The following is an 18,205-nucleotide window of genomic DNA, read 5'->3' as shown; positions in this document are numbered from 1 at the left end:
TGATACCAGACCACCCAGACATGCCAGAGTTATTTGTTCTATTTTTAAAATATGTACAACAGGACCTGTACAAACCAGTTCAAATTCTTGGAATCCCAGATGATTTGATTGAATCGAATTGGCTAACATAGAATAGTGATGAAGGGATTTTTCACTTTCTATTTTGGAAACGTCAATAACTTTTTGTTACAAGTCCGTCGGGCATATCGGATTACACATTTTAATTGCCCGATGCGTAAATGATCTAGTCCTGGGCGTCGGGCTAGTGGTTTATTTAACCCCTGCACATAAATGTACTGACACTGAAATAATAAAAGTACTTTTAAACTAAATTTAAAATACTCTGAATCAGCAATTTATACTATTCATTGTTAATTGAATTTTAGTTACTCTTATGATATGCATAAAATTAATGAAATAATGTTAAATACATACTCACAAGGTCTTTTTACATGCAAGTTACTAAAGAATCAAATAACTGTGAACTATAAATATTGCTTACAATTATATATATATAAATATTACCAGTAACAGGATAGTCTCTCTCCAATCCAGGAAGTGAAAAGGATTGAAGGAAATTGTGAAATAAATGAATAAGTAATGTGACACTCAAAGTCACATGTCTAAAGTCAAGTTATATGCATCTTTTCATGTCCTTATAGACAGTACTTATACTGTTATAGATACACTCTATTGATTAGAATCTGTGTTCAAATGTACAGGTGAAGATCTAGAGTTATCTCTGTTAAGGTGAATGACCTAGTAATCATGATAGGGTCATATTAACTTATTAAGTTGGATATTTTTTTATTTTTTATAAAGACTAAGTTTTTAACTGGATTTTAGAGGGGAAAATAGGTTATTAATTTGGGGATGGGGATGGTGGACAGGCGGGTTCAAAATAGTGTTTTTTTTATTAACATGCAACATCTTAAGAATTTTTTTCTTCAAATTTTAATATGTTGTTTCCTGATACTAAATGAGGGTCATGCAAGTTCAGTTTTTTTTGTTTTTTTTTTTGTTGTTGTTTTTTTTTGGGGGGGACTCTAGTATCGACCTATATTATAGTATTTTGAGAAAAAATATAAAGATGTCAAAGAATATAGTATTTTGGGCCATAAAAATGAACATGACTATTTGCCCTAACCCTACCTACCAAGAAAATAGTTGCCTACTCAAAATCTTTTTTTGCCTTGATGTGAAAATATTTTTTTTATTCAGATAGGCATTAAGACTAAAATGAATTGGAAACCTCTATTTCTCTGCACCAAAAAAGAAAAGAATTTCCTACCTACCTACCTACCCACTGTCCCTACCTGCAGATAGGGTTTTGGAAACCAAAATATATTTAATTGGGCCTTGTTAGTAAAAAAAAAAAAAAAAAAAAGTACACGGATGCCCCATCCACACTATCATTTTCTATGTTCAGTGAACCGTGAAATTGGGATAAATCTCTAATTTGGCATTGAATTTAGAAAGATCATATCAGAGGGAACATGCTTACTTTACATTTCAAGTAGTTCATCAAAAACTACCTTGACCAAAAACTTTAACCTGGAGTGGGACAGATGGAGGAACAGAAGCACAGACCAGAAAACATATTAAAATGCCCATAAATGGGGCATAAAAATTAAAAGAAGACATGTCACTGTGCAAGCATGCAACCATATTTGATCCTTGTCTAGACTAAAATTTCTTTCAAATATTTGATAGATAGATGTGATATCCCGAATCTTCACAAAAATTTCAAGGCCTGCACTGCAGCCGTCCCGCTAGACCACACGACCAGAGAGCCCAGGTGGTCGTGTGGTCTAACGGGACGGCTGCAGTGCAGGCGATTTGGTGTCACGATATCACAGTAGCATGGGTTCGAATCCCGGAGAGGGAAGAACCAAAAATTTGCGAAAGCAAATTTACAGATCTAACATTGTTGGGTTGATGTTTAGACGAGTTGTATATATATATATATATATATATATATATATATATATAAGTCTGAAAATTACACCAAACAGTGTTAGAGTTAGATTTTCTACTGACAAATTTTTGTCCGTCCCTCAGCGGGATTCGAACTCACACCTTTGATACACTACAGCACCAATCGCTTAGCCTCATGTCCAGCGCTCTAGACCACTCGACCACATCCGCTATATTAAAATATAACTTCAATAGTCGTAGTGTTACCTTGTCACGGAAGGTGAATCTAGAGATAGACATGAGACACATGTTTTTTAAGCGTGTGTAGATGTAATATTATTATTTTCATACACAATGTATTTATTATTTATCAGCAATCTAACTCAACATATATATATATATGAGGAGGTTGTACCACAAAGTTATTTAGTACTAAAGCATTTCTAGAAATGTACATGTCGCTTATAAAGGAGTAGGGGCATTAAGGCCTGGTTTTGGCCCAAGAAAATAAAATGTTTGATAACTTTTTCAAATTGGAACATAATCTTTAGAAATGCATAGGGTCAAGAAATATAAATGAAAAACATTAAGATTCTTATGTGATGACGTCACAATTACGTCATAATATATACTGTTTTCACAAAAACGATGAAAATTCAGAATTTATGCAGTTTTCTATCTTTATTTCTGTTGTGGAAACATCGTGCGCAGCCAAGAAACAACAAAATAATTTAACTGAAGCTCTATCATTACTATTGACAAAATCTCACCAAATATAAAGTTGTTTCTTGGGTGCGCACATACTTTTCCAATCGAAAATATACTTAAAAATTTGATGAAAAACAAGGAAAATCACAAAATTTTACAAAATATGCAAATTAAGGCATGATTTGTTGCCATGGTAACTTGTTTAATGTACAAAATAATTTTGTTTTTCTGAATACCTTCTACCTGAGATACTTTTCAGTAATTTCAAAATATGTATGATAACTTTTAAATTTGCAGTAATTTTTGGGCCAAATAAGGGCCTTATTGCCCCTACTCCTTTAACAATAATTCTAATTATATCAGTCTCACATATACAAAAATTTAAATCTTGCTTCATTGTAATAGTCATATTTAAAAATGATGGAACTATATCACTAATTTTGGAAATCAATTGGTCTCTAATTATACTTAGTTTTGTACATTTTAAAGTGAAATGAAATTCATCTTCTACTCTAGATTTGCACTTGATTTCATTTTGAGTGTTTTCAAAATTTTAAAACCATATTCAAACATTTAAACAATTGAAATATATATTATACAAAAAGTTAGGGATTAAGAGTGAGGAAGAAGTACTTTTGATCATAGCTCAAGTATGAATTAAGAGTCAATTGAAGAATCCAAGAATGAGTGTTGGAGTCACTTTGTGATAGACAAAAATGAAAATAAAAAAATAAAACATTTAAAGATATTTTAAAAATATCAATATCCTGTTTAGAAAGTATTGATTGCTTTATTGTTGTAATTTTTATACCCCACTTAGGGGCATTACCGGTATATGTTTTCGGTCTGTGAGTCCATTTGTTCATTCGTTCATTTGTCTGTCCCACTTCAGGTTAAATTAGTTTTTGATGAAGATCATGTAAGTCCAATCAACTTGAAACTAATAGTACACATGTTCCCTATGACATGATCTTTCTAATTTCAATGCAAAATTAAAGTTTTTACCCCAATTTCATGGTCAACTAAACATAGAAAATGTACTAGGGACACATTCTCATATTTTTTTTTAATGTTTTTCTATACAAATATACTAGATTGATCCCGTACCAATTGTTATAATCACATTTGTGATCAGATGTACTATTGTCTATTGTGGAACAGATGTGTCTTGAAAAAATCCCAGTCTCTCACAGAAATTTGGTCATTCTAACCTGAAATTTTAAGCTTTATTCAACTACTGTTAAGTTTTACTTCTAGTGTCTTATATTGAGTACAGGTACTAAGTTTGAGCTAATTTTCAAACAGTAACCAGTACATACATTCACATGAATTGTTTGTAATGATGCATATGAGAAAGTATAACCACTTCCTGTACCGGGAAAACTAGTTTCTCTGATCTAAATTGTAGGCTTCATTGATTTTTATTAAATATCCAAGCTTATATCTTACTAGTGATACTATTTTCAGTCTTTTTGTTATTTGAACTTTTCCTCACTGATGATTATATATCACTTTATAATTTCACTAAAGTAATATTGTTTATATATATGATAATGTCATGACTGTACATGTATATTATTGTTTTATTCAGCCAATTTCGGAACATATTTAATTGTATTACTGTAGATTACCTCCTGCTATTCATAAACACTTTTTAACATTTTTAAAGTCTTTTTTAACTGTATATTTGAACAATATATTAATTTTATTTTAGTGAAAAAGACAAAGAAACAAGAATGTAGACCAGAGGAGGTTGGCAGATTATCTTCAAAGGCAAAGGGTAGAGGTCAAACGAAAGTCACCTTGGACAGACCATGGGATCTAGGAACAGAAAATGTTGATGGAGATCAAGAAGATGTTGCTGATTTATCTGACTTACAAACAGAAAAGAAGACAGCACAGATATTACATAACCCTGGAAAAAAGAAGGGTAATTCTCGTGGAAGATTTTATTTCATTTATTTCGTGGAAAAAATATATTTATAAAATTAAAACCCCCAAGAAAATTCAACCTACATATACTACACAAAAATGTATTACTTTCATTTAATGAAAACAATGAAATTAAATGAAATTTTATTTAGAGACAAAACCACGAAAACAAGCATTTTTATAGTTTCCAGACAATAACTGGTGTATAAGAAATATGGATCTCTCTGAAATCATACTACAAAGAAAGGCTGGGTATGAGTGTGGGGGTAATTGCTCCAAGGGGGGGTTCAAAAAGTTTTGGAGGTTCCAATTTTTTTAAGGGGTTCAATTTTTTTTTTTTTTTTTTAATTTTCAAGAAGAATCTTTAATTGCACAGTATTGATGTAAGACCTTGACATTTATTTTGTTTCAGAAACCTATACTATGTCAAAAATTTGATCACAATTGAAATTCAGACAGAATCACGCTTGAATATTGGGTCCAAATTTGCCATAACTTTTTGGGGTTTAACCTCTACGGTTGTATCAGGCTGTGCTCAGCGGAGCATTTTATTTGTTCATTATTTTGTTTTTCTTTGATATCTTTTTGTTCAAGTTTTTTACAGAAAATCATGGACTTTGTAAGGGGCATCATGGTGTGATTTTTATTTTACACCATATATTATTTTATCAATCTTTATAACTTTATATTCTATTTTTTTTTAATACAGACATGGAGACTACTGACCATGCTGACCAAAAGAAATCTAGAAAAAGGAAATGTTTGGAAAATGTGGAAAAAACAAGAACAGAGGTGAGTTCTCTATTATGCATACTAGTTTTCTTTTTCAGAAATGTAGAAGGAAGAACAATATAATAGTAAAAAAATCTTGCCAAATGACGTTTACTGAATTTTTTGGTGCATGACGATAAAATGTACATTTTTTTATGACAATAAAAAAATAGACTTATTTTGAATAATCACCTTTTATTTTTTCCAAAAATGATGTTAACAAATAATTATTTGGGGCCTCTGACAAATCACAATAGTGATATTTTGACGAATCTAGATAAAATTTTAACCAATTGACTCTAACTAGCCAAAAATGACAGTTTGACGCCTGACGGTAATGGGCATTCATATAAAGATGTAAACAATTGATAACATTTTGGTGGAGTCTGCGACTCTATTCTCTCTTATTATGAATAATAGGACAACTATATTTGGTATGTACATACCTTTCAAGGTCCTTATGACTGTCGGATAGTTTTCACTTGACCTCGACCTCATTTCATGGATCAGTGAACAAAGTTAAGTTTTGGTGGTCAAGTCCATGTCTCAGATACTATATAGGCAATAGGTCTAATATATTTGGTGTACGGAAGGATTGTAAGGTGTACATGTCCAACTGACAGATGTCATCTGACCTTGATCTCACTTTCATGGTTCAAAGGTTATAGTTAAGTTTTTGTATTTTCGTCTGTTATTCTTATACTGTACATTCTGTATGCAATAGGTCTTCTATATTTGGTGTATAGAATGATTGTAAGGTGTACATGTCCCACTGGCAGGTGTCATCTGACCTTGATCTCATTTTTATGATTCAATGGTCAAAGTTGAGTTCTTTCTAATACTACTATATGCAATAGGTCAACAATATTTGGCCGTTGGCCCAGGTGAATGTCATATCTCTTTGGTTGATAAATCATTGTAACAACCTCATCAAAAGTCAACAATTGTTTTATTATATGACTTTTTATCATTAACCAATGTTCTAGTATTTGCTCAGATACTCACTACATTTAAAACTGATACTTGTTTTTTAACTTAATATATTATCTGCTTTTGCCAATTTTCTTGAGTTGAATATTTAATAAAACTTACTTAAAAAAACCCATCAAAAACAAATAAAGGAGAAAAATAACACTGAAAAGAAGAAAATAAAAACGGGAATTTGCATGACATTAAAAACCAACTTCATTGACATTGCCTTGGAACATTTATATTTAGGTACAATAACATTGTTCCAAATCTTATATTAACCTCTCATGATTTAAACCGCGGTGTATACAATGATTTGTCAAAGAGGATTTCTTATGCTATTAGTCATTGAGAACATAGAAAATTTATAGTAATATAATAATGGTTTATGTCATGATGAGTTTTTACAAATACCAAATGCACATGATTATAAACAATTGTTAAACGACATTTGGAAAAGAGTTTTTCCCAGCCATACCATGAATGATAGAATTTGTCGTGTGCATATGAGTAAGAAGGAGTGAGTGATTGGATGGGTGTGTAGTCAAATTACATTCATATGTCTTGTCCTGTACATATTGTCTTGTCCTGTACATATGTCTTGTCCTGTACATATTGTCTTGTTTTGTGTTTTACATGTTTTTAAACTTTAAAAAAACTTTGTTGATTGTGAATCTGTATTTATCTATGTTGAGGAGACCCACACGTAGCCTCTTGACTGCAATCCTCTATAATTAAATAAAGAATAAAATTAAATTAAAAAAGAATTTGATCATCTAGTAATCTCATTTATTTTTAATTACCAGACAGAATCTTCACCACCTAAAATCAACAAAACTGGTGCAGATGTTATTGGAAAAGGCGATATTGTTAAACCTGGTACCAGCAATAAAGAAGATATAACAGGTAGTAATGTAAAAGATTATGTTATGGGTAAACTGCAAATATTTGTTAATAGATATGAATAAGAAGATGTGGTATGATTGCCAATGAGACAACTCTCCACAAGAGACCAAATGATACAGAAATTAACATCTATAGGTCACTGTATGGCCTACAACAATGAGCAAAGCCCATACTTCATAGTGAACTATAAAAGGCCATGAAATGTCAAAAGTAAAAAAATTCAAACGAGAAAACTAACTGCTCATTTATGTACAAAAAATGAACAAAAAACAAATATGTAACACATCAACAAATGACAACCACTGAATACTACAGGCTCCTGATTTGGAACAGGCACATTCATTCAGAATGTGGTGGTGTTAAACATGTGGGAGATTCTAACCCTCCCCCTAACCTGGGATAGTGTTGTCACAGTACAACATTAGAACGAACTATAAAAATCAGGTGAAAAAAAAAGTAAAATCACAAAAATACTTAACTTAGAGGAAAATCAATTGGGAAAGTCCATAATCACATGGCGAAAAGGTTTAAACTAATCTGATGGATACAAACAGCTATACTACACAGAGTCAACCTTTCAGGGGGTTATGGTCTTTTCAAACCATTTGTGTATCTAGTTTTTATCTCCAATACAAGATTTACAACAAGATCAAAATGGTAGAAACTGATTATTGCAAATAAAATGATGATTTTTGACTACTTTATATAGACTTTCCTTCTATTTTAGAAATCTGTCATAGATACAAATTTAAGCATAATGAAAGATCAGGAAAGTGAAATTTAAAAGAAATGTAAAATGACTGAAATTATTATCAGTAGTCCATATTTTATGCTCAAGCCACGGCTGGGGGGGAGGGGGGGAGCTTTTAGTTTTACCCTTATGTCCAATTGTTCACCCATACATCCCAAAATTAATTTCTGTTCTCCAACTTTAGTTTGCCAACCAGTGTTATTAAACTTAGACTTAATGCTAACATTGGTACACACAGATTAAGTTTGAATTTGATTTGGATGGAGTGACTTTTACTGTTCTCTAGTTATATACTTTTATAAATGAAAAAAAATTCTGAATTTGTCATTTGTCATTTCCACACTCTAACTTTTGTATGTCTTAGGCCTTAGTGATTAGGAGGGGGGTCACTTTCATTGTTCTTGAAATATATCCATTTTTAATTGGAAAACTTGCTAAATTTAAGAAATAAATCTTTCATCTTGAAAATGATTGAAATGCCTCACCATAAACCCTAGATTTTCCAATTTTACAGGTCAGTATGCATTCAATAATCTTAGTGCAGTCCCCAAGGGTCAATCACACTGCTTATTAATTATTTATTTATAATCCTTGAATTGTAATCATATCTTATTTTTTTATAAAGTTGGTCTCAAATTTTGGAATAAGCTTTTTTTTATGTAATCAGTATGTACTTAATAGTAGCTATTTTTTTCACATTCTATATGTGTAATACCACAAAATCATAATACATCACATCTGGTTTCATATGAAATAAGGTTGCAAAATAAAATTCCCTCGAATTTGACAGTTTATCCTACATTTTATTGCAGTAAAAAAAACTTTGCCATAGACATATATCTTTAGTGTAACAAATCACCGTTCTTTTTTTATTTGGTGTTTCTATAGAATATTTTGGAAACTTGAGGTTACATGGTTACTAAAGCTTGTACACAGGAAGAAAAGGGTGAAAATTTGATTGGTTAACTCCAGTGATGGTTATTTATTCATATGCAATAAAACATTACTATGGATTCATTATTATTGGTTGAATATCATTGTTCTTGGATTTCCTGGGTTCAAGTGAACAACGAAATTAAATGTTTAATGAATGTAATATTTTGTATATGCTAATACACAGAATTCAGGAAAACCATGAAATTAAATAACCAAGAACATGTTAGTTTTCATTAACCACAATAATAAGTACCCCGAAAATAAATGAGTTCACAGTATGTGAAATTTTTTCTATAGAACTGGACAGGATAAAACTCATGTCATGTATCTCTTTATTTGAAAGAAAGATAAATTCTGCAAAATGTTTTGAAAAGTGCAAATTTAACAAAGACTAATAGGGGAAAACAATGGTGGTATTAAACTTATAGTTTTTTTTTCAGCCAAGTCTCCAGCCGTGTTCAAAAGAAAGAAAAGGATTGATATAGATACAATGACTGCAGGTTTATAACTTTTCTTTCTCTCATCTGTATAAACAAATGTATGGGACAAGGCATAGGCCCTTTCTTCAAATTTATGCTTCAGTAACCTTAGAATTAGGGCGTTTTTGATTATGAAGAAGTTCTTAAATAACTATTTTTTGAAATATTCCCCACGTTTACATCCTGTTGAGAATTATATGGAATATGAATAGAAGGAGAATCCATTAAAAATAATTACAAATGAGGATTAGTTCAATGATTCTTTTGTAAAAACCTACATTCTGTATTCACATTCACTACATAATACTAGTCTCATGTACATCACCCAATGATAATGTATGCCTATGAAAAACCATTTTAGAAGCATACTGTACAATTTGGAAATTAGTATGGCGTTCATTATCACTGAACTAGTATATATTTGTTTAGGGGCTAGTTGAAGGACGCCTCCGGGTGCGGGAATTTCTCGCTACATTGAAGACCTGTTGGTGACCTTCTGCTGTTGTTTTTTTCTATGGTTGGGTTGTTGTCTCTTTGGCACATTCCCCATTTCCATTCTCAATTTTAGTGCAAATCTAAATGACAATGCTGCTACGGTACTTTGTTTATTAAAATATGATACACATGAATATTAAAAAAAACCACTTATGTATATATTTTAGCAACTTTTTGATATTATGTTGTGTGAAGTATATGAGCTGCGTCGGATAGAAATCAACCTTATGCAAACGAAAATTAATACCTCTGTTAACCTATTTTGGGTTGAAATAATTATTACAGAAAGTCTGTAGGTAGATTTGCAGAAGAAGACAACCCTTTAGAACGGACCAAAATGCATCTTTTATATCTAAAATTATTCCAAAATCGATCAAAGTCTTAAACATGAACCTGTGTACGTGCACTTGCATAAGGTCGATTTCTATCCGACGCAGCTCATATTATACACAATTTTTTATACTTCACACAACATAATACCAAAAAGTAAAACAACCCTCAAGTCCTATCAATCTTATCAGCTGTCGTGCTGAATGACTGAAAACCCCGTTTTCAGCAGAAAACTGACCACAGGATAGGTACGACACCTATACATCATGAAAAGACGAGAGAAAATAATTTCACTCTAATTCACTGCATTCAACCATATGAAATTGTATTTATGATGATGGGGAAATGTTACCGATTGGTTTTGTTTTACTTTTGAAATTACAAATATGAAAAAGTTATAGAAATAAATCAAAATATGCTTTTAACAACCTTTACTTATTTTTTTCCTTAGATTGAAATTTATGAATATCTAAATTGAAACAAATACTTAAAATCATCAAAGTTGTGAATTCTGCAACAATTTTTTTTCATTAATTTCTATATATTATTCAGGAGAAAAAAGATACATGGGAAAATTTGATGCTGTGGATACAAATATTAAAGGTGAGTACAATGCATATGCTAAGTAATTTTAAGAAACAGTAACTTATTGTATTCAGCTATCTTCTGTTCAAATTTTAATCGTAATTCCAATTTTGATTTGATGTAGTCTGCTATCATATGAACACTTTATGGTCAGAGTCATTGACATTAATGTTGCACAATTCTCGTATCAGAGTCATGCTTTCTGGGTAATATTTTCAAAAGCGTACACCAAAATGTTGATTAAGAACATTCTAGACAATTGAAATTCAACTAATGATGTGACGTTATTTTCATTTTGGTGTACAAACAATGAGATTACCCATAATCCTTTAGATTCTAAAATGGCGAATTGCAGTCTACTATGATGGGATATTTGAAACTAAAATTTTTGAACAATTTGAGAGTATTGCATTAGAAGAGGAATAACAATATTGTGTTTTACTAGTTGCCATAATCAATTTGGGATTTTACAGTAATTATTATCTGTGTTACTGTAAAATCCCCAAAAGAAGCAGAAAGAAAGACATAGGTGTTACTTTTTTGTCTGCATCAGCAATTTTTAAGTTTTCTGCTTAAGGTAGCATGTAACAGGGAGATAATTCAGTACAAATCTGTTGAACGTTTTAATCAAATCTATTGTTAAGAAAATATTTAAAAGCATCTAAAAAATACATGTATTACACAGTATTGGATGCCATGAAATTAACCAAAACCAATGATGCTTTGGCCAAAATATTTGAAATTCTAATACCTTATTTTGGTTTAATAGATCAGTTTCTTAAGACTTCATGTATTTAGTGGAAGTTAAGTTGGTACCAAACACCTAAACTAAAATTAATTTTGCTCGTTTAATTTTCATAAATTTTTTGAAAAATATTTACATTGACCATTTGACAAAAATATAAAAATTAAAAAAAAAACTTGAACCAAACAACTTGCCAGAAAAATTTCATTTGATATATAGCAGTTTGGAAAACACTAATTTTGATCATTGAGAAGCTTAATATTTCTTAAAAGATTGAATGTGTTTAAAACGTTCAGCTGATTTTACACAGTTATCTCCCTGTAGTGTTATGTACCACCGTAATCTGCTATAAAACAAAGTATATGGGGTATCCATCAATCAGTATATGCACAGGAAAAAACACACAAAATACAAAGGAACAGTGCTTTTATTGCTGTTCTCCATCTCTAAGTCACTGTGCAACCTTCAACATGGAAAAACTTCCACCTCACTGCAAATCACAAAACGACCTGTAGCACATGCTTAAGTGGATATATATTTTGGATGGACTTTTGTAAGTTGTAACACCATCAAATCGAGCCCTTTTGAAGAAAATTGAAAGTAGTACAGATTAAAAACCAGTTCCTATGCATAAGTGTGAATATAAAAACTATGTAAAACATCTTTTAGTAATTATTAAAGGAATCAGATGAAAGGTGAATACTTGGTGATCCTTGTAGAATACATAGTGATGTATTCATTATTGTTTGCTGAATACTGTCGAATCATTTATTTTTCTTGGGTACCAATTTTCGTGGATTGCGGAAAATTTGCCTTTCCGTGGATATGTGATTTCGAGGTTTTACCAAAATCTGTATACTACCTGATGGGAAATTTGTACTTCGTTGAATATTTAAATTCATGGTCTACTTGTACCCATTATAGATGACATTGACTGGATGAGCCTATTTACTTTAGCACCATCTAATAATACTAGAGGTCACTCATTAAAACTTTTTAAAAAACAGTGTAAGACCACACATAGACTAAATACTTTTTCAATTAGAGTAGTGGATCAGTGGAATAACCTGTCAGATTTAACGGTGACGGCAAAGACTCTGAATAATTTTAAGTCTGCATTAAATGGCGAAAATTGGAACCTATATAAATTCATATGTTCGTGTTAAGTGTTTCAGCTGCGCACACCTAAATAAGTATTTTTTGATAAGTGTAATATATTATATATAAATATATTATTATGAGATGAGAAATCATATACGACAATCCAAGATGAGGGGTCAGTAGAAGCCTTTGGCTTATGTAACGACCCGAAGATAAAGGTATAAAGGTATAAAACCACGAAATTGGTCTCCAACGAATAATAATGAATCCACAGTACCAATTTTCCTGTTTGACTGACAGCAAGGAAAAATATACATATATAACATAAATCTTCTAACTTTGTTTCCTAGAAGTTGGACAGAAAGTATAATCTAACCTCTTTTTAAAACAGGAAGAACTAGTGATCCAAGCATCTACAGAGGAACAGCAGTCCCTAGTTGTCTAAGTAAGTTGTTTGTAAAGATCTTATGCAAAAGATTATATTTATTTGTAACTGAGAACAACATATATACTATGTAAAAATCAAATAGGCTTCAGAAAACTGAGTTCCTATCTTTTCAATCTATCTATGAACGACTCTCTGGGATACCTTAATTATATGAGAAATGTGATCCTGTAGATATAGGGAATATAACCTTAGAATGTTTAATGTATGCAGATGATATAATTTTAATGTCTCAAACGAAAGAAGGGCTACAAAACTATTGAATTTTAAAAATTAGCAATTACCACTGAACATACACAAAACTCAAATAATAGTGCTTGGATAATCAGGTAAATTATTAAAAGTCTGGTCAAAATCTTATCAAAATTGTTCAGGATTATAAATACCTAGGAATTGTAATGAGAGCATCAGGTTCTTTCAGTACTGCAGTTTAAGATCTTTGTAAGAAAGCTCTTAAAGTAATTTCAATGCTAAACAAATTTCATTGTACACTTAATAATACACCTTTTCTCTTTAAACTTTTTGACTCCAGTGTTAAACCTGTACTTCTATGCGAAATGAATTGTTGGGTATGTACATTCTAAACCTGGACAAAAGATTAACACCAGGTTCAAATGACAATTTAGAAGAAAAACTATTTTAATTTCTGTATGAAATAAAGGTATTTGTCTCATGTTTCATGAATTTTTTGCTCCAGATTGCATTAATGCTTTTTTTCTTAATTCAGGTTTAATCCGTAGTCATATGGTCCCAATGTTGTCTACTGGGAAGATACTATGCAAATTTTGTGGTAAAGAATTTTGGTTGGCCAGAAATTTACAGAAGCACCTAACTTTCTCACATCTTGAAAAGGGGGGTCAGATGTATATTAGGACAGAAGAAAATCTTGTCCATCATTTTGAGCGTAGGATTGAAGAGATGAAAACGGTACCAAAAGAACTTGCTCTCGAACATCAGGACAAAAAAAGGGTTTTCCCGAAAATGCATACATCTGTTGAAAACGAAACAAATTCATCGGATAATAAAGCTACGTACGATATTGATGTTATCCTGATGAAGATTAATTGCAGTAATGACCAACTGCTAAATACGGTTTATACTACTGATATATGGTATTGTCGAACATGCAACCAGAGTTTTTCAGGAAATAACTTGACAACTCAACTGCAAAAACATCCATGTGGTCATCAATTCTCAGTGCTATATATCTATCCACAAGTGAGCATAAGTCTACCATCCACGTCAGATGACATACCGTCCGCTCCTTATCTAGATCTCGATAGTTTTTTATTGGACAATGGATTGGTTTATGTTGAGAGTACCAGTACTAGTAGATCTGAGACTCAAAGTACATTGTGTAGCAGTGGAATTGAGACTCAAAATAACAGTCAAATTGAGACTCAAAGTAACAGTCGAAATGAGACTCAAAGTAACAGTCGAAATGAGACTCAAAGTAACAGTCGAATTGAGACTCAAAGTAACAGTCAAATTGAGACTCAAAATAACAGTCAAATTGAGACTCAAAGTAACAGTCGAATTGAGACTCAAAATAACAGTCAAATTGAGACTCAAAGTAACAGTCGAATTGAGACTCAAAATAACAGTCAAATTGGGACTCAAAGTAAAATAACTAGCAAACCACTGATTGTCACCAAAGAACTGAAAGGTGCCAGTAAAATTGCCATTGAAAAAATGGATGTGGTTGACAGTAGTGTAAACATAGCCGGTAGTTTAGTGAACAATAGTAACAAAGATGCATATGCGTCAGATATTAGTGATGATATTACAGCAATCGTGAAGAAGTTTAGAGAAGCTTTTAAGTTAAAATTTGAACAAGATATTATGAAGATGAGGTGTCCTAAATGTCTTGTGGAGGTTTATTTAGATGATTTTGATGAACATAGCTGTGAAAACATACAGTTGAAAAATCAAGTACTAAGATTTTGTTCTGTATGCAAAATTGGTTTTCTTTCCGAGTCTCTATTAAATGCTCACATCTTTTTTGAACATAAGGACCAATCTCAAGATGTAAATTTTGGGCTAGACATTCAATCTGATGTACCGGTAAATACGAGAAGTCTGGATCATAAGGAATTAAACACACAGTCCAAACAATCTGTGATTCATGTAGATACCAAAATGCAATTAGACGATATGTTAAAAACAATACTTAAATCAAATACTAATTATATTTTTGATGAAATTTTTTGTATTTTTGAACAGGGTCATGTACAAAATATGCTAAATCAGAAAGAAGATCAGAAAAAAGATGCATATGTGAAAAACGAAGGGAAGGTTGATGAAGGAAAAGTAAAAAGGGAAATTATCTCTATTGGTTGTAAAATTTGTAAAACTTTCACGTCATGTGAAAAGTTATCTTCCCATTTTTACCTTGTTCATTGTACTAATACAAAATGTTGTAGGTTCTGTGAAGAAATGTATGTAGGAAATGTTCACGTCTGCTGCAATGAAAAAGAATTAAAATATATCACAAGGAGAAATAAAATACATACAATCAAAAGACAAAGAAAAACCAAATGGGCAAATCTTAGTAAAAGACAGAGTAAATTGTTGAAGGAGAAAAAAATTGGACAGGTATTGGAGCAGATATTTTGTCAATGTAAAATCTGTAAAGTGGGATTCCTTTCTCTGCCTAAATTAAATGTACACATTTTTAATGAGCACAATGATAAACATGCGTGTATTTCATGTGAGACAATCTTTGAATCTGAAAACTGTGCTGAAAATCATTTTTGTACGGAAATTACGGAACAATTGAAAAAGAAGAATAATGTGACTGGTTTGTATGAAATATGTTACGATAGACAGAAAGATGCAGTACAAAACCCAAAAGACCTTCAAAATCAGAGCACAGCTAATTATTTGAAGTGTCCTGAATGTGAAGAAGAAACTGGTGTTGATGACTATAATGAGAACACTAAACTACAAAATCAAGTGATATATACATGCAGAAATTGTAAACTCAACTTTAAATCAATTTTTTGCACTATATGCAAATGTCCTTTCGATTCTTTGGAAATGTTGTACTCACATTTTTACAGTCACCACCAGACAGACACAAAATGTTGTCTCTTTTGTCGGCTGGCATATATAGGAGACGATCATTATTGTGGGAAAAGAGAAAAAATTGCTGAAAGCACGGAAAATGTAACTAAAAGTAGAGGATCAAATTACAAAATGCATTTTAAAAAAAGGTTCAAGAAACAGAAATGTTTAAAGTGTGAATATATAATTAACTTTTGTACAGAAAACACTGACCAACTTTCTTGTAATCAATTAGATTGTATTGCTTGCCGCAAAGTTGGAGAATGTCATGGTGACACTTGCTATACCTGTGGGCAAGTTTTTCATTCTTTTGCACATAGATCATATCATGAATACACAGAACATCAGGATGGAGTTATAGAACTATGGACGAATAGAAAGAAAGATTATAGAAGAGATTATGTAAAAGATTATAATATAAAGAGGTATAATAAAAAAAGAAAAGATCGACATAAGTGTGAAATTTGCGAAAAGAGGTTCACTTACTTTGTGAAAAAGAAACAGCATGAATTAGAAGTACATGGTATTCGTGGTACCAAATATCATTGTGATGTTTGTGATATGAAAGATGGAAGTTATGAAAGGATGAAAAAACATATGGAAGAACACTATAAAGGGGAAGGTACACCCAAAACAGAAGAAATTTTCGCCAAAAAAGAAGAAAAAAAAGAAAAAAGAGTTGTCTGTTATAAATGTGGTGAATCAGTACTTAAAAGGTATCTAAATGCCCATTTAAGGAAATATCATGAAGCTGCCAATAGTGGTAGCACTTTACCCATAACAATAGGAAAGATAGTTTGTTATAAATGTGGTCTAACTGTCAAGAAAAAGAATTTCAATGCCCATTTTCGTGAACGGCATATGGAGAAAGAAGAAATGTGTGAGATTTGTGGCAAAATGTTTTATCATCGAGGCAAACTAAATGAACACAGAAAATTAAAACATTCTGAAAATATAGAAAAAAAGGTTAAAAAGAAAGGACCTCCACAACAATGCAACATTTGTGGAAAAATTTTAGCCAACAAAAAGTCTTTGTACATTCATGAGAAATATAAACACGCACACAAGAAATTCCAGTGTCAAATTTGTGGCAAGAAATATTTTTACAATTTCTTACTAAAAGACCATATGAAACAAATTCATGAGAAATTCAATCCATTTGTTTGTCAATACTGCAGTTACAGATGCTATATGAAATCATCGCTTGTGAAACATATGCAGCACAATCATTAATTCATTGGAAAAAAAATTGTATTGTTGAATTTTGTGCATTTATTCATTGTCATTTAGCTGCTTTGATGTAGTGGAGGGCAGGACTATGGCGTGCTGTTTCTGTAGTAGCTATCAACAATTTGTTAAAGTTTCAGTTTAAGGAAAACAACAATGATGAAAAATTTTGTCCTGGGTTTTTTTTTAGTTGTAATCTCTGTCCTGCTTTTTTTTTAAATTTTTATACGACCGCAAATTTTGAAAAAATTTTCGTCGTATATTGCTATCACGTTGGCGTCTGCGTCGTCGTCGTCGTCGTCGTCGTCGTCGTCGTCGTCGTCGTCGTCCGGCGTCCGAATACTTTTAGTTTTCGCACTCTAACTTTAGTAAAAGTGAATAGAAATCTATGAAATTTTAACACAAGGTTTATGACCATAAAAGGAAGGTTGGTATTGATTTTGGGAGTTTTGGTCCCAACATTTCAGGAATAAGGGGCCAAAAAGGGCCCAAATAAGCATTTTCTTGGTTTTCGCACCATAACTTTAGTTTAAGTTAATAGAAATCTATGAAATTTTGACACAAGGTTTATGACCACAAAAGAAAGATTGGGATTGATTTTGGGAGTTTTGGTTTCAATAGTTTAGGAATAAGGGGCCAATAAAGGGCCCAAATAAGCATTTTTCTTGGTTTTTGCACAATAACCTTAGGTTAAGTAAATGGAAATCTATGAAATTTAAACACAATGTTTATGACCACAAAAGGAAGGTTGGTATTTATTTTGGGAGTTTAGGACCCAACAGATTAGGAATTAGGGGCCAAAAAGGGACCCAAATAAGCATTTTTCTTGGTTTTCGCACTAT

At 31.6% G+C, this 18,205-nt stretch overlaps 2 protein-coding genes across 7 annotated transcripts in view; one reads left to right on the top strand and one right to left on the bottom strand.

Annotated features, from left to right (window-relative positions):
• The window catches only part of LOC139489790 (uncharacterized), a 36,366-nt gene extending 18,879 nt beyond the window's left edge, over window positions 1-17,487 (top strand). The window contains exons 3-9 of the mRNA XM_071276630.1: window positions 4,340-4,555; window positions 5,267-5,349; window positions 7,104-7,203; window positions 9,331-9,390; window positions 10,747-10,797; window positions 13,017-13,070; window positions 13,798-17,487. Of these exons, the coding sequence (XP_071132731.1) occupies window positions 4,340-4,555; window positions 5,267-5,349; window positions 7,104-7,203; window positions 9,331-9,390; window positions 10,747-10,797; window positions 13,017-13,070; window positions 13,798-17,369 (4,136 nt within the window). The 3' untranslated portion in view covers window positions 17,370-17,487. The remainder of the gene's footprint in view (window positions 1-4,339; window positions 4,556-5,266; window positions 5,350-7,103; window positions 7,204-9,330; window positions 9,391-10,746; window positions 10,798-13,016; window positions 13,071-13,797) is intronic.
• LOC139489793 (angiopoietin-related protein 6-like) overlaps window positions 1-18,205 on the bottom strand; it is a 141,508-nt gene that overhangs the window by 5,559 nt on the left and 117,744 nt on the right. The window contains exon 1 of one of the 6 annotated variants that reach the window (XM_071276638.1): window positions 526-604. The exons of 1 other annotated variant lie outside the window; for it this stretch is intronic. The gene's annotated coding sequence lies outside the window, so the exon portion shown is untranslated. Of the gene's footprint in view, window positions 1-287; window positions 605-18,205 lie in introns of those variants that run through there. 4 more of the 6 variants (XM_071276637.1, XM_071276636.1, XM_071276640.1 and 1 more) reach the window with 4 other exon arrangements.

The sequence above is a fragment of the Mytilus edulis genome, chromosome 9 (assembly GCF_963676685.1).
Source record: "Mytilus edulis chromosome 9, xbMytEdul2.2, whole genome shotgun sequence".
Taxonomy (NCBI): Eukaryota; Metazoa; Mollusca; class Bivalvia; order Mytilida; family Mytilidae; genus Mytilus; species Mytilus edulis.
The sequence above is the reverse complement of the archived record's forward strand: the minus strand, read 5'-3'. Positions and strand labels throughout refer to the sequence as shown.